The sequence below is a fragment of the Pseudochaenichthys georgianus genome, chromosome 23, assembly GCF_902827115.2.
Source record: "Pseudochaenichthys georgianus chromosome 23, fPseGeo1.2, whole genome shotgun sequence".
Taxonomy (NCBI): Eukaryota; Metazoa; Chordata; class Actinopteri; order Perciformes; family Channichthyidae; genus Pseudochaenichthys; species Pseudochaenichthys georgianus.
In genome coordinates this window covers 5,098,937-5,124,490 of record NC_047525.1, presented here as the reverse complement: position 1 = coordinate 5,124,490, position 25,554 = coordinate 5,098,937, and the positions used below count along the sequence as shown (strand labels likewise).

At 45.8% G+C, this 25,554-nt stretch overlaps 1 protein-coding gene across 3 annotated transcripts in view; it reads right to left on the bottom strand.

The window, feature by feature from the left end:
• etv6 (ETS variant transcription factor 6) overlaps positions 1–23,675 on the bottom strand; it is a 45,726-nt gene extending 22,051 nt beyond the window's left edge. The window contains exons 1-2 of one of the 3 annotated variants that reach the window (XM_034074800.2): positions 23,304–23,675; positions 20,540–20,669 (exon numbers count right to left, since the gene is read on the bottom strand). In XM_034074800.2, the coding sequence (XP_033930691.1) occupies positions 20,540–20,669; positions 23,304–23,333 (160 nt within the window). In that variant the 5' untranslated portion in view covers positions 23,334–23,675. The remainder of the gene's footprint in view (positions 1–20,539; positions 20,670–23,303) is intronic. The other 2 variants (XM_034074801.2, XM_071201774.1) reach the window with 2 other exon arrangements.
• Positions 23,676–25,554: the final 1,879 nt, after the last annotated feature.

The window sequence follows — 25,554 nt, the reverse complement described above, 5'->3', positions numbered from 1 at the left end:
ACCAAGGGAGGAGGAGGAGGAGGAGGAGGAGGAGGAGGAGGAGGAGGAGGAGGAGGAGGAGGAGGAGGAGGAGGAGGAGGAGGAGGAGGAGGAAGGGGACCCAAAAAAACGTGTCCCACAACGCACTTTGGCAGGAAGCAATCCAGCGTGGGCTCTGTTTCAGCACAGGAAACTTCCTGTCGGGAAGGTTAGAGAGCGACGCCGGGAGGTTTATTATCAGACAGCAGGACGGAGAAGAGGAGAGGAAGAGGAGACAGAAAGGAGAGAGTGAGGAGAGCAGAGTGTGGAGGAGCAGAGGAACACAACTATTGCTAAAGGACTAAAGAATGAGGCAAAAAGAGGAAGGAAAGTCAAACAGATACTCAGGCAGAGGCTTCAGCCCCTCTCTCCTGACTCTTACACATATTCTGGCCCCACACCATTTATACAAGATGTTGTGTGAATATTTCTTATTTTATTTAAGATGATGAAATCATAAAATATTCCAACAGACATTGGAAACTCCTAGTAGAAGCTTTGTAAATCTAAAACGTATGTTTCAATCTGAATGTGTTTTCCATGTGCTCGCCTCAGACAAAGCTAAATGTGACAGTGAGCAACTACACGTATTTCTCTCTGTGTTGACGGGGTTCTGTCCTCCTCCATGCCAACGTTGCTCTTCAGGCTGCCAGGACTATGACAGTTGTGTTTGTGAATCACAAAGCTCTTTTGTCGGAGCCGATCTGATTTCAGCTGTTAAACCTGAGTCACATTCACATTAACAGTTATATGAGTTTATGGATCTTATTACATCAATGCGATCTATAACAGATCTGATCGTAAGAAGGACAACTCTCTGAAGCACTGCAGCCAGGGGGAACAGGCATGATGTGCCTCCTTAGAGGTGGAGAAGATATGGATGGCCTGGTCAGGCTGGTTTCTGTCAAAGAATCTTGTTACAGATGTGTTACAGGTTACAGGAAGAAAGTCAATTTCAGTCTTCCTTGTCAGTCTCTGCCTGTATTGAAGGCATCGATTCGATCATGAAAGCACATTTATATATGTGTGTGTGTGTGTGTGTGTGTGTGTGTGTGTGTGTGTGTGTGTGTGTGTGTGTGTGTGTGTGTGTGTGTGTGTGTGTGTGTGTGTGTGTGTGTGTGTGGTGTGTGTGTGTGTGTGTGTGTGTGTTGTGTGTGTGTGTGTGTGTGTGTGTGGTGTGTGTGTGTGTGTGTGTGTGTGTGTGTGTGTGTGTGTGTGCTTTATATTGAATACAACCCTCCAGCACGACAGCAGCAGGATCCTGAGCCCTTGACTAAACCGTGGGCTCCTAATCCTCTCTGATGACACATAATGTTCACTTTGTGGGCTTCTCAGGCCCCTGTTCATGCACATACAAGAGCGCACAAGTTGCCAAGGCAACTCATGAGCGCTTGGGATGAAGGGAGGAGGAGGAGGGAGGAGGAGGAGGAGGAGGAGGAGGAGGAGGAGGAGGAGGAGGAGGAGATCACTGGTATCTTGTTTCGGTACAGAAGCCAGACGAGTTAATGAGGTCCGTCCTGCTGTGTAACAACTGCCCCTCCTCTGTAACAACTGCCCCTCCACTGTAACAACTGCACCTCCACTGTAACAACTGCACCTCCTCTGTAACAACTGCACCTCCTCTGTAACAACTGCCCCTCCACTGTAACAACTGCACCTCCACTGTAACAACTGCCCCTCCACTGTAACAACTGCACCTCCACTGTAACAACTGCACATCCACTGTAACAACTGCCCCTCCTCTGTAACAACTGCACCTCCACTGTAACAACTGCACCCCCACTGTAACAACTGCACCTCCACTGTAACAACTGCACCTCCTCTGTAACAACTGCACCTCCTCTGTAACAACTGCCCCTCCACTGTAACAACTGCACCTCCACTGTAACAACTGCACCTCCTCTGTAACAACTGCACATCCACTGTAACAACTGCCCCTCCTCTGTAACAACTGCACCTCCACTGTAACAACTGCACCCCCACTGTAACAACTGCACCTCCTCTGTAACAACTGCACATCCTCTGTAACAACTGCCCCTCCTCTGTAACAACTGCACCTCCTCTGTAACAACTGCCCCTCCACTGTAACAACTGCACCTCCTCTGTAACAACTGCACATCCACTGTAACAACTGCCCCTCCTCTGTAACAACTGCACCTCCACTGTAACAACTGCACCCCCACTGTAACAACTGCACCTCCACTGTAACAACTGCACCTCCTCTGTAACAACTGCACCTCCTCTGTAACAACTGCCCCTCCTCTGTAACAACTGCACCTCCTCTGTAACAACTGCACCTCCTCTGTAACAACTGCCCCTCCTCTGTAACAACTGCACCTCCTCTGTAACAACTGCCCCTCCACTGTAACAACTGCACCTCCTCTGTAACAACTGCACATCCACTGTAACAACTGCCCCTCCTCTGTAACAACTGCACCTCCACTGTAACAACTGCACCCCCACTGTAACAACTGCACCTCCACTGTAACAACTGCACCTCGTCTGTAACAACTGCACCTCCTCTGTAACAACTGCCCCTCCACTGTAACAACTGCACCTCCGCTGTAACAACTGCACCTCCGCTGTAACAACTGCCCCTCCTCTGTAACAACTGCACCTTCGCTGTAACAACTGCCCCTCTTCTGTAACAACTGCACCTTCACTGTAACAACTGCCCCTCCACTGTAACAACTGCACCTCCACTGTAACAACTGCCCCTCCACTGTAACAACTGCCCCTCCACTGTAACAACTGCCCCTCCACTGTAACAACTGCACCTCCTCTGTAACAACTGCACATCCACTGTAACAACTGCCCCTCCTCTGTAACAACTGCACCTCCACTGTAACAACTGCACCCCCACTGTAACAACTGCACCTCCACTGTAACAACTGCCCCTCTTCTGTAACAACTGCACCTCCACTGTAACAACTGCCCCTCCACTGTAACAACTGCACCTCCACTGTAACATCTGCACCTCCACTGTAACAACTGCACCTCCACTGTAACAACTGCACCCCCACTGTAACAACTGCACCTCCACTGTAACAACTGCACCTCCACTGTAACAACTGCACCTCCTCTGTAACAACTGCACATCCACTGTAACAACTGCCCCTCCTCTGTAACAACTGCACCTCCACTGTAACAACTGCACCCCCACTGTAACAACTGCACCTCCTCTGTAACAACTGCACATCCTCTGTAACAACTGCCCCTCCTCTGTAACAACTGCACCTCCTCTGTAACAACTGCCCCTCCACTGTAACAACTGCACCTCCTCTGTAACAACTGCACATCCACTGTAACAACTGCCCCTCCTCTGTAACAACTGCACCTCCACTGTAACAACTGCACCCCCACTGTAACAACTGCACCCCCACTGTAACAACTGCACCTCCACTGTAACAACTGCCCCTCTTCTGTAACAACTGCACCTCCACTGTAACAACTGCCCCTCCACTGTAACAACTGCACCCCCACTGTAACATCTGCACCTCCACTGTAACAACTGCCCCTCCACTGTAACATCTGCACCTCCACTGTAACATCTGCACCTCCACTGTAACAACTGCACCTCCACTGTAACAACTGCACCCCCACTGTCACAACTGCACCTCCACTGTAACAACTGCCCCTCCACTGTAACAACTGCCCCTCCACTGTAACATCTGCACCTCCATTGTAACAACTGCACCTCCACTGTAACAACTGCACCTCCACTGTAACAACTGCCCCTCCTCTGTAACAACTGCACCTCCACTGTAACAACTGCCCCTCCACTGTAACAACTGCCCCTCCACTGTAACAACTGCCCCTCCTCTGTAACAACTGCACCTCCACTGTAACAACTGCACCTCCGCTGTAACAACTGCACCTCCGCTGTAACAACTGCCCCTCCTCTGTAACAACTGCACCTTCACTGTAACAACTGCCCCTCTTCTGTAACAACTGCACCTTCACTGTAACAACTGCCCCTCCACTGTAACAACTGCACCTCCACTGTAACAACTGCCCCTCCACTGTAACAACTGCCCCTCCACTGTAACAACTGCACCTCCACTGTAACAACTGCACCTCCACTGTAACAACTGCACCCCCACTGTAACAACTGCACCTCCACTGTAACAACTGCACCTCCACTGTAACAACTGCCCCTCCTCTGTAACAACTGCACCTCCACTGTAACAACTGCCCCTCCACTGTAACAACTGCCCCTCCTCTGTAACAACTGCACCTCCGCTGTAACAACTGCACCTCCGCTGTAACAACTGCACCTCCGCTGTAACAACTGCCCCTCCACTGTAACAACTGCCCCTCCACTGTAACAACTGCACCTCCGCTGTAACAACTGCCCCTCCTCTGTAACAACTGCACCTCCACTGTAACAACTGCACCTCCTCTGTAACAACTGCACCTCCTCTGTAACAACTGCCCCTCCAATGTAACCACACCAGGTCCCATTGTAAAATGCTCGTGTTTTTGGGGTAAACATCATGCTGTGTTTATGTCCAGAAAGATTTAATTAATATCATGTTGGTGACTCAGCTAAAATCTCTGTGTTCCCTCAAGAGGGAGTTTCTCTATTGACTACAGCTCCAACATGTGATAGGCTAAGGGGCGGGACATCTCTAAGCTGGTTGACCAATGAGAAAAGAGCCTGCCAGCTAACCAATCAGAGCAGACTGGGCTCTGGTTTCAGACAGAGGGGGAAAAGAGCGTTTTTAACATAAAAACATGGAGACATGTCCCAGCAGAGTAAATACTAATATGAACCTGAAAAGGAGCAGAATAGGGCCCCTTTAAATGTGTATAAAGCTGGCAAGTACATTTGACTAGGTACACTTAGCTTAATAGCATGAGGAAGTCGTTTTAGTAGAAGCTATCATAACAATGTTATGAACTTCAAAAAACTATTTTGTAACAACTAAGGTTTGTTGAGTTCAGCTTTTCTTGTGAGTCACACATTTCTAAGTATTTCTTTTAAAACTGGAACAAAGCTGTATTTTGATTCATACTGGAATCTGAAAGTCTTTTTTCCTTCAACAATCAACAAATACCACAACTTATGCACACACAAATCTGAGACCAAGGATTTCAGCCTAGCCTGACCTTAACGACCTATAACTGAATAGACTGAACAAAAACACAGAGCTGAAAGTAAGGCTGGGGCTTTTCTCTCAAAGCAGAAGTTGTCGGAAATTGGGTTTTTATTTCTAGTGACGGAGGAGGAGGTAGAAGGAGGAAGGAGGAAGGCTGACCATGACCTTCTGATCCCCTGACTCACGGACATGTGTGTAGAGAGCTTCACATTTCCAATGCTCACACACTATTCATCTGCTCTCGCTTTGTGTCTTCATTCGCTGTCATGTGGGTGCGGCAGGGGAAAATCCACCTCCGCACACACTTTTACTTTTCAGTCAAGAGAACCCCCCCCCCCCCTCTCATAGTTATCCTCCACTTCCTCCACCAGCATGCACGTGCCTATCCCCGTCCAGCAAATCTGGACTTCAGCCAGTCAAAACAAACATAAAACAGATCATCAATCACAGGAGCGTTTATGGGCAGGAAGTAGCGCGACCTGTTTTTGATAGCTTGTTGTTGAGAGCAGGAGCAAGCCGGCTCTTGTAGGTTAGTTCCTGAATCCACCGTCAACTGCCACTCTTCCTTTTGTTCAGGAGCCAATTTTTTGTCTCCCTTTTTTTTTTATTTGAAATGCAGAAGCTTCAAAGACATTTGTTCAGTAAATCAAAAGGCCCCTGCTTGTCTGAAAGACACACACCCTTATACTATATTCTTTTTTGTTATTTCCATGTGGAGAAAGTGAAGTCAGCATTTTGTGCAGTGTAACACTTCGGTGATCGTTTTACTGCAAAGCATCCATGGCAGAGTTTCACAACTAACAGTCTGCTTGTGGACGTGTGCATGGAACCTGAGAGGATTTTAACAAAACCACTTTCAGATCAAATCGTTTTCATAACAAAACATATACATGGAGAAAATCTGTTTTCTTTGAGCTTTCCTCTCCAGACAAAGGGAAGCTGATTGTTGAAAATCTTAAGGAGTTTAAAGTGGACCTATCATGCTATATTTGAATCATATATTGTAGGGCCATACCTATATAAAACATGTCTGCAAAGTTTTTTTTTCAAAATACCAAACAGATCATGCATTTTAGCCATGCCTCATTTCACTCTATTTGCTCTTTTTTAGCCCTGTTTTTGCAGGGGCTGAATCTGTGAGAAGTCTTCTTCGCTGCTTTTGTGGCAGACTACAGCGCCACCTACAGGCCTGGCATATGTACTACAGCGTCTCCAGCGCTTTCGAGCGGCAATGGCCGTGGCTGTCTCCTCCTGATAGGTGGAGAGTTGGCCATAAAGGCGGAGCTCCTCGTTCCTGACGTCAGAGAATTTTCAAATCTGTATCAGATCCGTTGCAGCCCCATTTTTGAGTGTTTAGATAGTTAACTTAGTCCAAGTTATCTCAGTGGTACGGTGGCCCTGAAGTGCAAGACACCACAGCATTTCAGAAAACACCACAGCATTTCACAAAACACTACAGCATTTCACAAAACACCACAGCGTTTCACAAAACGCCACAGCATTTCACAAAACACTACAGCATTTCAGAAAACGCCGCAGCATTTCAGAAAACACCACAGCATTTCAGAAAACACCACAGCATTTCAGAAAACACCACAGCATTTCACATTGGACGGAAAGGGTATTCCTTTAGGGAGAACACTTCTTGTTTGTGATTGGACAGAGCCAGCCAGAGAAGCACTGCTGTGATTGGTTGTTTTTGCTGCCAGTCAAGAAATGACGCTTCGTGATTGGTCAACACCCGACAGCGAAATATGTCCCAACCATGGTCCCACAACGTATGGTCCCAACACATCAGCCGTTAGCACACACTCAGATCTCACAGCTCCTCATATCTGTTCAGAAACTGGACAAAAGTTAAACATGTACAAACCACAGACTGTCTATGTCATGGCGAATACAGTCGCTGCTTTATTTATGTCTGTATGATGTTGTTGTGTGGACGGAGCAGCTACAGGTTAGTTTAGCCTGATGAATCCGATTCAGAAAACACGCATTTTAAAAGCTTTTCGCCTGCCGTCTTGTTTGCAGACTTGTCAAAGCGTTAATTCATGGTTTTTACTAACTGCTGTATGTAGTTACTTCGGCATCACTTTCAAACGTGTATTACAATTAAATCACGGTCAAATATGTTCATTTTGTTGTAGGATTTACATGGAGATACGCCCCGTCCCCTCTCCAGCGCCTCTTGTTTGAATGACAGCATTGACAGGAGCAAACACAGCTGACAGCCGCGGTGAAACTCGAGCGATTAGAGCGATGCGAATATGTGAAATGTTTTCTGAAATGCTGTGGTGTTTTCTGAAATGCTGTGGTGTTTTCTGAAATGCTGTGGTGTTTTCTGAAATGCTGTGGTGTTTTCTGAAATGCTGCGGTGTTTTGTGAAATGCTGTGGTGTTTTCTGAAATGCTGCGGTGTTTTGTGAAATGCTGCGGTGTTTTGTGAAATGCTGTGGTGTTTTCTGAAATGCTGCGGTGTTTTGTGAAATGCTGTGGTGTTTTGTGAAATGCTGTGGTGTTTTGTGAAATGCTGTAGTGTTTTGTGAAATGCTGTGGCGTTTTCTGTAATGCTGTAGTGTTTTGTGAAATGCTGTGGTGTCTTGCACTTCAGGGCCACCGTACAGTGGGTTCCAAACGGTTTGGTCACCATTTATGTAAACACATATTTCCATGTGAGGGGGGAGTGATTAGTAAAATATGCATGAATAATATAAAAAAAAACGTTAACTAGGTGAAAAAAGGTAAGATAAACTATTAACACTTGTTGAGAGCTAAAACTAGTCTTTGCTGCTGCCTCAAAGAGGAGCAGGAGGGAGAGGGGGGAGACAGGTGAGGCTGGTTCAGGAGCACAGACACACTCACAACTATAAATGAACCAAAAACAAATAAATAAACAAGTTTCAATGTTTTTTCATATTGGATATGGTATTGGTTATGGCCATGTTTTTATGATTTTTTAAATGTATACAGTTATGTTTCATATGGGTGTAGTCTCTTTATTTCCCCCTCAAAATGCACCAGATTGATGCATTTAAGTCCAGCATTTAAAAATAAATCTTACCAGGGAGCATGCCCCCGGACCCCCCTATAGGATTTGAGGTCCACCCCCACTTAAAATATGTTCACATAGGTTCCTAAATAGATTTGCACATTTTTTTAAATAGTAACCCATGTCCATATGTTTATTTTTGGGTAGTAGATTTAGAGGGCTATCACTATGGGCAGCAACGCTGTAAAAGTTGACATATAAATCCAACAAAATGGCACAAAAAACGGGTAGTGGCCTGGCTGGGTGTATAATTCCTGGCCTGACTTATTGTCCCAGTCCGGCCCTGGGGGCGGGGCTCACACACAGCCAGGTCAGGACACTCGGCGTGCAGCAGTGTAGCAGGCAGCCAAATGAATAATATAGAGACAAGCAGTAGACAATGTGTGACTTACTCGAGGGGAATTTGAAGTTAAATCTGTCATAGTCTGCTCCATCATTCACCAGTAGTTTTCCATTCACCTGTCTCACCTGTTTTCCACACCCACTCGTTAACTCACTCTCTTTCTCTTCTGCACCCATTAGCTTCTGCCAGTATTTAAACTTCCTATGCCGTGGATCTATAGTGGATTATGCCATTGAGTTTCGCACCCGGAGCCGCCTCAGCAACTGGAATTCTGCAGCCCAGTGTGACGCCTATCTGCGTGGGTTGGCGGATTACATTAAAGACGAGCTGGTGTCGTTTGATTTGCCCAATTCACTGGATGGGTTGATTGAACTGACTTCCCGCATGGATCGGCGCATCCAGACACGGAGACGGGAGCGACGATCGGCGGAAGTTCAACATGCCTGGGCGCCCCTACGTCCGAGTTTGGCTGCGACTCCTCACCTCAGTCCAGAGCCGCAACCAGGGGGGGATGAGCCCATGCAAGTGGGTCGCACCAACCTCACTTTGGAGGAACGTGAGCATCGCAGACGTCGTAACCTGTGTCTCTACTGCGGCCGGGCCGGCCATTTTGTTTCTCACTGCCCGGTAAAAGGCAAGGCTCAGCAGTAATGAGGAACATACTGGTGAGCCAAACCCCTGGATTTGTTCCCACTCAGAGACCATTGAGCCACGCCAGGTTGCTATTACCGGATAGCTCTCAGGCTCTTGCCGTTTTTATTGACTCTGGTTCGGACGCGAGTATTATGGATGAAGAGCTTATGCTGCAGTTGGGAATAGACCGGGTTCCCTTATCTCGCCCAGTTCCAGCCAACGCCTTAGACGGTCACCTGCTGGGGACAGTGACTCATCAGACTGTACCCGTTCACATGCTCCTGTCTGGGAACCATCAGTTCAGTTTCATGTTCTCCGGTCTCCACATATCCCGCTTATCCTGGGTTACCCATGGCTCCGCCGCCACAACCCTAACATTGACTGGGAGACAGGAGCCATTTTGGGATGGAGCCCCTCTTGTCATCAGATCTGTCTGAAACAGGCTGCCGCGCCTCAACGCTCGGGGAACCCCAGCCAAGTTCTGGATGTTACAGGAGTTCCACCGGAATATCTGGACTTCAAGGAAGTATTCAGCAAGTCGAGGGCTACTTCCCTACCACCACACCAGCCCTACGACTGTGCCATCGACCTGCATCCCGGCACCAGCCCTCCCAGGGGTCGATTGTGTCTGCTCCAGAAAGAGTTTCCATGGAGACTTATATCAATGACGCTCTGGCGGCTGGGATTATTCGCCTGTCCTCATCACCTGCTGGCGCAGGGTTCTTCTTTGTTGAGAAGAAAGACAAGATCCTAAGGCCCTGTATCGACTTTCGGGGTCTTAATGACATTACAATCAAGAATCGATACCCACTGCCTCTTATCTCTTCTGCATTTGAGTTGTTGCAGGGAGCAACCATATTCACTAAGCTGGACTTGCGTAACGCGTACCACTTGGTACGTATTCGCGAGGGGGATGAGTGGAAGACAGCCTTCAACACCACCTCGGGGCACTACGAGTAGCTAGTCATGCCTTTTGGGCTTACCAACGCCCCTGCAGTATTCCAGGCGTTGGTAAATTACGTGCTCCGAGACATGTTGGACCGACACGTGTTTGTTTACTTGGATGACATCCTGATCTTTTCCAAGACGCTGGAAGAACACGTGCACCACGTCCAGGCGGTTCTCAGGAGATTACTCGAGAACTCGCTGTTTGTTAAAACGGAGAAGTGCGAGTTTCACACATCCTCTGTCTCTTTTCTGGGATACATCGTGGGACAAGGGAGCATCGAGATGGATCCTTCCAAGGTTGATGCAGTCACTTCCTGGCCGGTTCCAGATTCCCGGAAGCGGCTACAACAGTTCCTCGGGTTCGCCAACTTCTACCGGAGGTTCATTCGTGGATACAGTACCTTGGCCGCTCCTCTCACAGCCCTGACCTCCTCTAAGGCCATGTTCCAGTGGTCCTCATCGGCTGAGGAGGCATTCCAGAACCTTAAGGCCAGGTTCACCTCCGCCCCCATCCTCCGAGTACCCGATCCTGTAAGACAGTTTGTTTTGGAGGTGGATGCTTCTGATATGGGGGTGGGAGCCATCCTGTCTCAGCGAGCAATGGACAGCCAAAAACTCCATCCCTGTGCTTTCTTTTCAAAGCGTTTGACTCCAGCGGAAAGGAATTATGATGTGGGAAACCGGGAGCTGCTAGCAGTGAAGTTGGCTCTGGAGGAGTGGCGTCACTGGCTCGAGGGGACCAGTCAACCTTTCCTGGTGTGGACCGACCACAAGAATTCGGAGTACATCCGGTCGGCCCGCAGACTGAATTCCCGACAGGCTAGATGGGCCCTTTTCTTCACTCGGTTCAATTTCTCCCTCTCCTACCGCCCTGGTTCTCGGAACATTAAGGCTGACGCTCTTTCTCGTCAGTTTGGAGAGGGAGGTAACATTCCCAGGGGCTTGGACACCATCCTTCCGACTTCTCAGCTCATCGCCGCCCTCATCTGGGAGGTGGAGGAGAGGGTCAAGGCCGCCCATCAGGACCAGCCGGGACCCAGTGCCTGTCCTCCGAACCGCCTGTTCGTTCCGCAGACGTTGAGGTCTGATGTTCTCCAGTTGGCTCATAACTCCAGACTCACCTGCCATCCTGGGATCCAACGCACATGGGAGGTAGTCCAGCAAAGGGGCAACACTTAAGGAGGACACCAGGGAATTTGTTAATGCCTGCCCCGTTTGCAATCAGAACAAGTCTTCTCACCAAGCTCCTGCTGGTCTCCTACGACCTCTGCCTATCCCTCATCGCCCCTGGTCTCACATTTCTTTGGACTTTGTTATTGGTCTGCCACCGTGCAACGGACACACTGCCATCTTGACGGTGGTAGACTGATTCAGTAAGATGGCTCATTTTGTGCCGATACCCAAGCTCCCCTCAGCTAAAGAGACGGCGGAGCTGGTCCTGCTCCATGTGTTCCGGCTCCATGGGCTGCCTACTGATGTGGTTTCCGATCGTGGTCCTCAATTTACCTCGGTGTTCTGGAGGGAATTCTGCACGCTCCTTGGGGCCACGGTCAGTCTGTCATCCGGTTTCCATCCGCAATCCAACGGTCAGACGGAAAGAAAGAACCAGGAGATGGAGACGACCTTACGCTGTATAGTCTCCAAGAACCCAGCGGCCTGGGCTAAACAGCTGCTCTGGGTCGAGTACGCCCACAACACTCTGGTCAGTTCGGCCACCAAGCTGTCCCCATTTCAGTGTGCTTATGGGCTTCAACCCCCTCTGTTTCCGGCCCTGGAGAGGGAGGTTACTTGTCCGTCCGTCCAGGCTTTCATCCGTCGTTGTCGACGGACCTGGAATCAAGCCCGGAGAACTCTCGTCTGTTCGGCCAACCGGTACGCCTCCTCTGCTAACCGCCGACGTTCCGAAGCACCTGTCTACCAGGTGGGCCAAAAGGTATGGCTTTCCTCCCGGGATATTCCTTTACGGGTGGATTCAAAGAAACTTGCACCTAAATTCATTGGACCGTTTGAGATTGTCAGGATAATCAATCCTGCAGCAGTAAGGCTAAGACTGCCTCGGACTCTGCGGATCCATCCCACCTTCCACGTTTCCAGGATCAAACCTGTCCGAGAGAGTGCCTTGGTTCCTGCGATCCCTCCCCCACCACCCCCCCGGATGATTGACGGCGGGCCTACGTAAACTCTCCGACGACTTCTTCAAAGTAATGCTGCGCTATACTTTGTGGCCTCACCCAGTTGCATAGCGACACTTATTGTTTAGGTGTCTTTTAATAAGCAGGTAGTCATATCATTAGCTAGAACTAGCTGGATCTGATCGATATGGACATAAACGCGAGTGAAGTCTAATCTGACGGGAGAGAGAGATCAGCTGCTGCTGACGAGTGGACACGCAGCTCTGCATGATCACATGCAGCGGTGAGCGGACAAAACACACACTTAAGGTTAGAATAGCACACGTAGCTATTTTAATTACCTCTCAAACTACCTAAAATAGTTATAGATATGTTTAGTTTTACTGTCGGGTCACTCATTACTGGATCCGCGAGCTGCATGATACTGGTATAATAGATTGCCCGATCGGGCAACCAGCAGGTCATTGCCCGAGCTAAATACTAGATGGCCCTGTTCTAGCTCCTGAGTGTTATCTGAAATCGTCATACTAACTTTTCTTCTTCTTGTATTTTGTTCGTTTTGTTGTGTTTTCTTCTTGTTCTTCATTTGTTGTTTAAGGGCAGCTGGCAAACAGCTTTTAGGCGCAATACCGCCCCCTGGATTATATATAGTGTAGTGGATACTGCCCTGAGTGACAGACTTTTTTTTCCACTCGTAAAAAAAAAGACGTATTCGTCATGTGGCTGCATGTGCCGAACCGTGACGTCTGAACCGTGACGGTACGGGACGAATACCGTTACACCCCTAGTCACTGCACACTACCACAGCAAGTGTCTCCATCGTAAGTAGAAAAAAAAAACATTTATTTATTAAGAGGACATCCTGACAAAGGCTGAAATCCACACTCTGTTATATGAGTGTGTGTTCTTTATGACGTTAAAGAGTAAAGCACCCCCCCCCCCTTCCAAACGGCATGTGGAGTGTGTCGCGAACAGGAAGAGGGGGGGGGGCTGCTGAGCTCAGTTGCTGGCATGTGAGAACAGTTTCCCTTTCAGAAGAGAAAAGAGTGTGAGTTCAAACACACACAGACACATGCACACACACAACAACAACAACAACATTTATTCAGGAAGCACCGTCTGCCCACTCAGGAAATTCCTGAGGACAAGAGCTGCTTCCAGGGGAAGGAAATTTCCCCTCGAACCACCAACACTCACACACACATTCTTTATTACACCAAGCCCCCAAACAGTAACATGGGTAATATACCACAGAGGGGGAGAGGGAAAAAAGGAAGCTGGTGGTGGTAATGTATTCATATACAGTCAGACACATGCATTACACACCTACACTACCTCTGGCAAGCTTTGCATAAAAGACACAAGATTCCCTCACATTCATCCACCCACTCTCACAAACACGCACAGAGAAAACCCAGCTGTTAGCGCGTACACACACACACACACATATTTGTTTCTAGCCTTGCAGCCCCTCTTCTTAGTATTTTGTGTTTATTGTATGAAAATAGTGGAATATGTTGTGTTTTAGACTTGTGAATAATCGGCAGTTGGCTCAGTGACAGGCGCTCAGGTGAGTCAGGGTAACCATGGCGAGCGATGTTGCCTGAATTGAAATGAAACCCGAGGACTCCAGTTGGTCGGCATCACCATCACGCTTTGTGCGAGCGCAGATGAAACCCCTCCCTTTTATGGTATTGATCTCACTTTGACACAGACTAACAAACAAAACATTTGGGGGGCTCCACTTACTGTTTAAAGCGGTACTTTTTGTTAACTAATACTTCTGTTTGACTCGCTTTATTCATTAATATAACCCTGCAGCCAGCAGCGGTTAGCGCATTTACTCACGCTGGACGTTCAAATGTGCCTAGCAGCAACCCTAAAGACCACATTAACTCTTTATCACCATTGGTTTCATTTGGAAGGGGGGGTAAAGTTCTTCACCATTTCTTGGTTGTGTGTAGTGAGTCAGACTCCAGGAAGTTCCTAAAACAAACAAGTCACAGAGTTGCTGCTAGGTGGATCTTTGGACAGCCTGGCTAACAGTTTCCCTCTGTTTACAGTCACTGTGCTAAGCTAACTGGAAGTGGCTGTAAGATATATGTATTGAAGTGGAAGATATGGTAGTATGGATTTTCTAATCGAACCAATAGCACATTTCAAAATGTCTAACTATTCTTTTAGCTTTAGAGTTCAAGCATATAGATAACACTCATTTCAAAATGGTCTTTATTGTAACTGGTATGTGATTAAATGGCAATATATATAGTGGGAATTGCAATGCCGTTTTTTTCCAATATGCTGCCGTGCAGCTCTAATTTGACTACGATCAATGTGTAAATATTGAAAAGGTATTTTTTTATTTAAGAATAAGTAATAAAAGATGAAGTGTTTTAAATAATGGGATCATAGCAGTGCTTCTCAAAGTGTGGTCCGCGGACCACTGGTGGTCCGTGAGCGCCCCCTAGTGGTCCGTGAGTATATTGGTAAATGTTCACATTTGAAAGAAATACATTTATTTAAGTTTTTCGCACTCTCGCGGGAATATCTCCGCAATGGAACGAGCTTAAGTTTAACTTTCAATTGCATGATATAGCCCAGATAAACACCCTCATCACACATGTTGACACTTGTTTGTACCATTTTCAGGCGATTTGTAAAAAACGATGTGTTTTTGGATATTTGTGGAGTTAGGTGGTCTGCGAGTGTTTTTTTATTGGTTAGGTGGTCCTTGGTATGAAAAAGTTTGAGAAACACTGATATAGAGAGATTAACAAGAAACACCTGCTCAAATGCCAAAGAGGTAACAAAAACAAACATGAAGGTGAAAAGAAGAATATTATACGAATATCTTTAATCCAAAAAAGATATATTCTAAATGTGTGTTCAAGCTGACCCCTAATGGGAGCAGTGGGAATAGAAGAAAGAGGGTTTGTGTGATAGCTGAAAGTTTTAAATGTAGCCTGGTAGCATTCTTCAGTGAGGAGCAGGCTGCAGCTCGCCGATCTAATCCACTTCCTCCCCAGGAAATGGAGAAGGCGGATTCTGCCCACACTGCAATTTCCTCCCTCATTCTTTTTCTTTCTGTCTTTCCCCCCCCTCTCCTCCTCTCTCCTGTTCCCCTGCTCCCTCTACCCCCTCAGGACAGAGCTCCCTCTGAGTGTGGGGGTTAATGGACGGCTTGTGTGTTTAGATAGGCAGGAGGAGAGAGGATGATGAGAGGAGTTTGAGTGAGCTCAGAGACAAAGACATGTGTGTGAGCGTGGAGCAGCAGCAGCCGTAAACCAAACAGAAGAGCTGGAGGTGACATGTCCCTGTTCTGTGTGTGTGTGTGAGGCGTTCAAACCCCTGTAACACGCGTAGGACTTCCACATGTCTGTCTGTGTGAGGCGTTCAAACCCCTGTAACACACGTAGGACTTCCACATGTCTGTCTGTGTGAGGCGTTCAAACCCCTGTAACACACGTAGGACTTCCACATGTCTGTGTGTGTGAGGCGTTCAAACCCCTGTAACACACGTAGGACTTCCACATGTCTGTCTGTGTGAGGCGTTCAAACCCCTGTAACACACGTAGGACTTCCACATGTCTGTCTGTGTGAGGCGTTCAAACCCCTGTCACACACGTAGGACTTCCACATGTCTGTGTGTGTGAGGCGTTCAAACCCCTGTCACACACGTAGGACTTCCACATGTCTGTCTGTCTGTCTGTCTGTCTGTCTGTGTGAGGCGTTCAAACCCCTGTAACACACGTAGGACTTCCACATGTCCGTCTGTGTGAGGCGTTCAAACCCCTGTAACACACGTAGGACTTCCACATGTCTGTGTGTGTGAGGCGTTCAAACCCCTGTAACACACGTAGGACTTCCACATGTCTGTCTGTCTGTCTGTCTGTCTGTGTGAGGCGTTCAAACCCCTGTAACACACGTAGGACTTCCACATGTCTGTGTGTGTGAGGCGTTCAAACCCCTGTAACACACGTAGGACTTCCACATGTCTGTGTGTGTGAGGCGTTCAAACCCCTGTAACACACGTAGGACTTCCACATGTCTGTGTGTGTGAGGCGTTCAAACCCCTGTCACACACGTAGGACTTCCACATGTCTGTCTGTGTGAGGCGTTCAAACCCCTGTCACACACGTAGGACTTCCACATGTCTGTGTGTGTGAGGCGTTCAAACCCCTGTAACACACGTAGGACTTCCACATGTCTGTGTGTGTGAGGCGTTCAAACCCCTGTAACACACGTAGGACTTCCACATGTCTGTCTGTGTGAGGCGTTCAAACCCCTGTAACACACGTAGGACTTCCACATGTCTGTCTGTGTGAGGCGTTCAAACCCCTGTCACACACGTAGGACTTCCACATGTCTGTGTGTGTGAGGCGTTCAAACCCCTGTCACACACGTAGGACTTCCACATGTCTGTCTGTCTGTCTGTCTGTCTGTCTGTGTGAGGCGTTCAAACCCCTGTAACACACGTAGGACTTCCACATGTCCGTCTGTGTGAGGCGTTCAAACCCCTGTAACACACGTAGGACTTCCACATGTCTGTGTGTGTGAGGCGTTCAAACCCCTGTAACACACGTAGGACTTCCACATGTCTGCGGATGTGAAGTGACCCATCGGTTAGCTCGACAGGAAACTCAACGCGGACCTGTTGAGCTTTCTTCCTTTTTCTGCAACAATGCAAAAGAGGAAGTGGGCTGAGGGAGTTTCCTGTGCATCTCATCCAGCCAACCCCCCCCCCCCCCCCAGCCATCAGCACTGAACTTCACACTAGCTTAAAAAGAAAATGAATACACTGGTTAAATATTGACGGGTGCATGGACAAAGCTGGGTTACTCTTTGAACATGGAGCCTATCTGTTGACACAGCTCCAGCCCCGCCTGCTCTGGGATTGGTCGACCAAACCCATGTGTCACTGTGTTGCTTCATTGAGATATTAAAACCTATTTCAATAGATCTTTACTTGCAGACTGGAAAGTGTGAAACTGACTAGTTCAGGCAGATGTTCTGTAACACCTACAACTGGTTTATCATGGTCTGAAGCAATCTCTGAACATCAGTCACATGGGCTCACAATCAGCTTATTATGAAATGATCTCAAAAACAAATCGGATTCTACCACTGCAGCGTATCATGCTTTCCATACAGCTTTAACTCAAGCACACCTGATGACAGACAGGGATCTGTGCAGTGTTTTTGTTTTGTTTGCAATCAGTGTACAGGCTGTGTACACCGGGAAGGGTCTTAGTGAGAGTCATTCACTGCAGCATATATCATTAATACAAATATGAATATTAAATGATCATTCAGCCAAATATTCTGTTGTTGATTATGAGAAAAACTAAATGCTGAAACACAACAGTAGCACAAGTGGAACAAAGATAGAGAAAAAAAGAGAGAGAAAATAAAGTAAAAAGCTGATATTCTATTTTCTTATGCTATATGCCAGGGGTCTTCAACTAAAATTCAACGAGGTCCACTTAGAGAAAATGTCCCCATGCAAAGGTCCGGAACATAAAAATGTCTAAGTTGATTCATGAATTAGTGTGATATATATTGAAGTGACCTGTAGCTTATCAACGTCTGCATGTAATCAGCAACTGACTGCCAATCAAATAAAGAAAGTACAATTCATAAACAACAATATGTATTGTCAATTAACAATACTTAAATACTGTGGATATGTGTAATGTTCCTCTCGGGCTGTTGGGAGACAATAAATGAAATAGCTTTTGAAAATATGTGCATCTTAAAAGTGCTTAATTTTAGATAAATAAAATAAAGTGTAGCAGCAGCTTGAGTTTCCATTTTTCTTTGTTAACCGTTTCACATCATGACCTAACAGTTTCAGCCGATTATAGAACAATATCAGTCTTTACACATCATAACAATTGAACAGTTTCAAAGTTTCTCTTTCTTTCCCTCTTATATTGCAGTCCCTCACTCACTTTTTTTAAATTCAGTGTGAGAATTGAGCTCGAGCTTGTCCTGCCAGGAGTTTGTAAATCTGGGCTGACATGGAGTCAGGGCCATTCTCACACACATGCAGGTGCTCATTGGTTACAGTGATGCAAACACAGGTATGGTGAAAAAAGAGAGAACTATTCGAAGCAGAAAAAAACCAGCGTAATATACCATCTGACAAAGGCCTGTGCTATAATGCTTCAATTAACTGGCTATTCTTTATAATATACTCAGATCAATAGGAGACAGAGATGTTAAGTTAAAAATCAAGGGTTTTTATTATTATTTACAGCTGGGGTGAGGAACCTTTTTCCTTTCAATTTTTACAACATCCACTGAGGGTCGTACAAATTATTGAACTCAACCTCTGCTTAAAAAAAGTAAAATCACAGCCCATTAATTTGGCCTTTCTTTCATGCTGTGCAAAGAAAAAGCAACCAATCCAGATATCTCACCATGACTCACACATGCATGCATGTGCACGGTGTGGCATGACCACCAAAACAGAAAGATATGGACACAAGATGTGTGTAAATGTATTTAGTATCCTATCCATGTGAACATGATTTAAGTGGGAGGGGGGACCTAACCTCCTCTAGGGGGGTCCGGGGGCATGCTCCCCCGGGAAGATTTTTTTTTTTTTTTTTTTTTTTTTACATATTGAAGTTAAATGCATCAATCTGGTGCACTTTGAGAGCAACATTAAGAGATCTATGGATACATCTCTCAACACCCATATGAAACAGAACTGTAAGCAGATTTTTCTTTTTGGATATTTTACAAATCACACCCCTTTTAAACTCTATTCTTGTTATTTTTAACAACTTTTTTGTTACTGTCATATAGTATTTTATACCTGTTTTTCATTTAGTCTCATTAATAACTATAATGATCATATCAAGGTGTGCCTTAACCTCACTGAGCTGAGGTTATTTGAGCCTCTCAGGAGAGAGCTCTCTTCCACCTGGTTGTAGAAAAGCTCTTTAAATTTGTTAGCATAGCTAGCTAACCAGATGCTAATAACAACAGATCGCCACTGTGCTTACAACTAAAGACACAGCCACGCAAACACTGCGGCATGTGTACGGCTCCTTATGGGTATTGCAATATTTGAAGAGCTGGAGCGGCGTTCCGGTGCTCAGCACTCCTTTCAGACGAGACATATACCACGTGAAGACACGTTACGCTCGTGTTGTGTTCAAGGAACCTGTACTTAGCCAGGAAAAACAGGTACTCGCTTGTTTAATTATTTTTGCGGTCTAGATTTCTTCTTCTTTTTTGAAGTGAGAAGTTGTCCGTCAGTCGGACTGACGGACGGACTCCCCCCACCCCAAAACGAAAACTCTTCGATTCTCCACGAATTACACAAGTCACCCATATCAGCGTTAAAAAAGCGGGAGGCTTCGAAAAATCCCCTATTAATGTATTGATTATAGCGCCGGGTCCGTATAGGTCGGCGTCGGCGTCGGCGTCTGGGTCCGGATCCGGACCGCGGTCCGCCTGTTGCCGACCCCTGCTATATGCAATACCCTAACCACAACAAGTGGATTTGTTAGGGATTTCACTTTGCAAGAGGACATATCATTTCTTCTTAAAGGAGAATTCTTGATTTAGCCGCTGTTATTTCTGTATGACAACTTCATCAGCAGACCTTTATGTATAAAGAATACTTTCTGAGATGTTGGAAGCAATAAAAACATGTTTTCATTAATGGTGATACAAGTGAATGCCTTGTTGTCCTTCCTTATTCAATTATTAGTATTGCAGTTTCCTTAAATACACTGTATTGATAGGGTTTAAAGAAACCCTAAAGTAGAGATCCTGCAGAAACAGATGAATGTAATGATGGTTTGACGTTACGTTTTTCTGATTGGCTTTTCTAACTATGACGAGCTGTCATGCACACCAGTTCTGGGGGGGGGGGGGTTGTCTAAAGTTGTTCTAAATGTTTGGGTTTATGTCCTTAATCTTTTCAGGGGTCTTGTTTCATTGACCCCAGCCCTCCACTTATTCAACCCTTCTCTTCCCTATCAGTCTGTCCTCCATTCTTCTTCTATGGTGTCGAGCTCCACATAATGTGTCCCTGCCTACTGGACCTGCCGTTGTTCCAGTGCTGCAGCTCTGTCAGTGCTGCTCCACTGAAGGGTTCAGGTGTCTGATCCTGGATCTGCTTCAACGCCTCCCAGCTGTGCACTCATAATGTGTGTGTGTGTGTGTGTGTGTGTGTGTGTGTGTGTGTGTGTGTGTGTGTGTGTGTGTGTGTGTGTGTGTGTGTGTGTGTGTGTGTGTGTGTGTGTGTGTGTGTGTGTGTGTGTGTGTGTGTGTGTGTGTGTGTGTGTGTGACTCACGCAGGTGCGCAGGCAGCCTGGCAGGCTCGTCCTCCATTCGGCTGGCTGGCCTGGCGGCGGGAGCATGGACGGGGGAGGAAGTGGAGTTTGGCAGCGTGTTCGCGGAAGGACTGAAAGAGCTCCTCTCCTGCTATGAATAGACACAGAGACACAAAGCATGGCTCACAAAGCTCACAAAGCTCAGCGACGCACCGGCCCTGAACCCAAACAGCTCCACGCCAACCTCGCCTCACCTCGCCGTGCACCCACAGCACCGTGCACATACACATGCATACACACTGTCATGCATACACACTTTCTGCTGATGCACAGATCCAGAGACCACGCATGCTTTAGCACATGAAGGGGAGCCATAAACCAGTGAAGAGGCCAATCTCAGTGTCAACAAACAACACACATGGATCTTCATCAAGAGTCGTTTGAGAAGTAAAATACTTGTTTGATCAAATTAAACATTTTAATTAAAATCCGAATTTTGCTGAATTGTTATACATGTACTCATTTCAGCCACTCAAAACACAAGGCTATCTACAATAAGAGTTGCAATGATTTACTTTATCTTAATTATTGTTTGAATAAAAATCTATTAAAATGTCAGCAACGTTTGAAATAACGCCCCAGAACTTCCAGGAGCTATTGTTAATGACTGCGGGTGGTTTGTTTGGTATGACCAACAGTCCAAACTCTGTCGATATTAGGTTACAATTACAACAACGTCTTGTTTCATTTTTTATATTTGCTTCGTAATCCACAATGCCGTCATTATTTATATTCTATTTTGTGTTGATAAATGTACTCATATATAACGCTAAGGCTTTTTATTGTTTCGTTGATTGACATTAAATTATTCAGGAACTACTTTAATAATGGGTTGGTCCTTTAGGTTGTTTTTCAGCACAAATGTCAAGCAATAGCTTCTTTTAGCTTCTTAAGCCGGAGACTGTAATATTATATTAAACTGAAGATCTTTTGGTATTCAACTGCTTGACAGACCAAAACAATTAAGTTTCATATTCAGAAAGAACCCACATATTCTATAGTATTAGCCTACAGGTGAGTGTCAATGAGTGACCCACATGGATTTCTGATTTCATTTCAAATTCTTCATCCAGACGATTCATTTTAGGAGTGCAAATGAATCAACTCTTAATGAGTCAGTGGCAGTTTTCCCAATTTCCTTTGCCACAGAAACACCTGTTGCATCTCCAGACACAGACATGCACAGCCATCCACGTTTGAACAGAGGAGAACTGAAAAGTGTTTCTGTACATGAAAGATTGGATTATTAAATAATTAATGCATTTATCCCAATCAAAAAAACATCGTCAATTCAATCTGGTTTCAGCTTCCCAAAAGTGAACATTTGCTCCATCTCTATTTCATATGTTCCTAAATAAATGGGTTAGCCTCTGAGATGTTGTGACAAGCATTACTCCCTCATTAAGACCACTGTACAAGGCTAAACAAATAATCAATTCTTCAGAAAACAATCAGCACATGTTTCCATCATGACCACAGTTGTTAGTTGCATCTATCTCCAGGGTTCTCTAGCTCTGTTAGTGTACACTTCATGTATGGAGGTATTTGAGCTTTCCCAGTTAGTGACATTATCTGTGGACTGGTTTCCCTTCCTTTAAATGAGGGCAGAGCATGTTAGTTTCTTGAGGAAATGAAGCTGACTGTTTCTGCCTCCAGTTTCAGCCTGCTGTCACCACCCAGCCACGCTAACCTGCACACCGACTGTATGCAGCAGGAATTTCCCGTGGAAGCCCGGCAATAATCTCTCAGTCTTCTATTCCCTCCTCTGAGAGGCAAACGCTTCTCTCCAGCACACTTTGTGAAAATGCAGTTGTCTTGAAAAAGGTCAGGTTAGCGGGAATGGGCAGTTAGGACAAAGCCAGTGATAGGGCCTGCAGGAGGGTGGTGTGACAGATGGAGGCTGCAGTAAGGGCAGAGGGAGTCCTGTCCACCGGCTGGGAACCTCCTCGGAGCGGAGTGCTGATCCTCCAGCAGGAGACTGTGCAGTTACATCAGACTCCGCAATGAGAAGACATCCCATATTCATAATGGGTTGTTGAACAGCTTGCATTTAACACTTTAATGATCAATCATTATAAAACATATCACATATATTATTCTGAAATGGGCCAATCTGCACAATGACTACTTTTACTGTCGCTACTTTAACTATATTGTAATGCTAATACTTTTGTATTGTTACTTGAATAACATTTGCAATGCAGGACAGAGTATTCTTGGACTGTGGTATTTGAACTCTCACTTAAGCACAATATCTGAGAACTTCTCCCACCTCTGATGGAGTAACACAGGTCATGCACACTGTAAAGCTCCTGTAGTGTGGGCCTATCAAACAGTGACACTACTGTTGTGACTGCGCGAGGACCCTCTGAAACGAGTTATTACTCATGCTTTAGCTCGCGTTCATAGACGTGTTATATGTATCATGTAACAACATGGTCGTCCACTGGCTTTTGTGACTTTTCCGAATCCGAGGTGGTAAATGAACCGCACGAACGTGTCACACTCAAACAGTCACGACTACTCTCCTCAGCAGAGCGGAGGCGAACTGAAAGCGTGGATCCGCGAGCAACAGATGAGCAGCAAAACAAACGCACCTCCGCTGAATGGCGCCACGGCTCGTGCCCGTGAGATATGCGTTTAAATGAGATATAAATCCCTACAGCGAGTCATATGAAGGATTAAAACCTAACAGGGAGAAGAGAAACAAAGAGGACGCTGTTACCTTGTTCACAGAGGAGGAGGATTCAGACATTATCTCGCGTCAACTTCTCTCCTTCTCCTGCCACTTTTCCGCTGTGTCCTCTTCTTTATCTCCCCTCTCCTACAGAAACCCACGCAGCAGCAGCGGCAGAAAAAGCGACAGAAGAAGCGGCAGCTCGCTCTTGGCTCGGTGCTGTCGGAGAAGTTCTTCTTCTCATTCACCCCGCTGCTTCACTATCTGCACGCCGGCTCCATAGCGCGGCTGTCGGTGTGAAAACTTCTTTTGTCTGCGTGTGTTTTCCCTTCATGGGTCGGCAGCGTGCTGGTTAATAATCCCTTCCTGGAAGAGCACGTCTCTCTCTCCCCCCCCTCGCGCGCTCTCTCTCTCTCATTGATCTGGATGTGTGTAAAACGGCGAAATGACGTGAATTCCCAGCATAGAGCCTTGCCCCCATTTAAAGGGAAACCCGAAGCAGGAAATCGAGGCAGGTCGCAGTTGCGCGCACTCACTCACACACGCGCGCACACCCACACTCACACACAAACACACACAAGAGAGACACTGCTTTTATATTCTATTTATTTTAAATGCGGTTACACACAGTAACCGCCATGCTTTAATCACATACTGTAGCATCAGTGGTGTAATACAAAAGGCCTACATTTCTTTACTTGAGATTTTCATATTATTAACTACATTTATTTTACATATTGTACTAGTTCTTTTGCAGGTGTAGGTTAATACGAAATATAAATCAGCACACATTATCATGCATTATTATAGGCTAAACTACCTAGCAGTGTATAAAGTCATTCAAATAAACGTTCAAGTGATGATCCGATTGATGCACTAATCATTTTAATACAATCATTAAAAAACTGGCGTTTAAATGTGTCTTTGTGCATAATGACTACTTTGGTATCAATAAAGTACATTTTATCTTATTATGATGTTTATACTTTTTACTTAAGTACACATTTGAATGCAGTACTTTTACTTTTTACAGAGTAGTATTATTACACGGTAGTATAGATACTTTAACTTAAGTAAATCATCTGAGTACTTCTCCCAGCTCTGCATAGCATGCAGCATCTGTACAGAGTATTATGTAGCTAACGATCCCCATGTAAAACAAGTTACATTTACGAAATATTGCCAATGTTATAATGGTCATATTAAATACACAATATAGCCTTTATAGAATTAATATAGTAAATCGTTGACTCAAGAAGAGATAGGAAAATAGAAAAACTAGCCTTTATTTATATTAAACAAAAGGTAAAGGAATACTACGCTTATATGAAAATAGAAATGAATGTTAGGTAACGTGTTGTGTAGGCCTATTCTATGATTACAAAGTGTGTTGTCATAGTGATTCCAGAAATTAATTGTATGTGTTGACATTTTAAATAACTTATTTTATATTGTAGTTCTACAATAATAGTAAATGAATTTGGCAACAAATAAGACCTGTTTATGAAATGAAGGTATAGGTATGAAAGTAAGGTCCAGGGACCGGCTCAGGTCCTGCAGCTTGGTCCAGTTTTCCAGAAGGGTTAAGCCCCGTACACACGGTTCCGCTGGAAGCTTCAACGGAGACGCTTCCCATTCACTTTGAATGGGGTGACGTCACGCTTTGCCGAACTGAATAGTGGTTCCGTTGCTTCGTTTTGCCTGCGTTGCTCGCGGTGAAAGTTGAGAAAAACTTTTCAAGTGTCGACGGAAGCGCCAGCCAATCAAATCCCGTTTATGCAAATATGCCAGTAAGCGCTAGCGCTAGCCAATCAAACCACGTCTATTTGGCTGGGAGAGCCAAAGCATGGGTAATTTCGTCATTTTCCAAAAAATGGAGAAGAACGTTATAATTGCAGTATAGGCAATCACCCGGTCTTATACGACCAGTCCCTCTACACATACCGGGATACAAACCGGAGGAACCAGGCATGGAAAGCGGGCTTTTTTGCTTTGTGTGTCCGGGAAGGGAGATTCATGTGATTGGTTGTCGGTCGCGATAACCTGGTTGGGCACAGCCCCACCTAGTGTCAGCAGAAAGTAATTCAAATAATAATTCCAAAAATGCAAATAAATGCAAAAACAATACATCCTAAAATATATTTTAAGATCAAGTGTAATCATCTGATTCATCTGTACATTGCTGTTTTCATTCATAACACTCCGTTCGATGTCTCACTATGGGCCTCATCGCGGAGCAAACAGAAGCATCAATCTCATTACGCCAATCCTGATTGGCTGGTGATCTTGACGTCAGCGT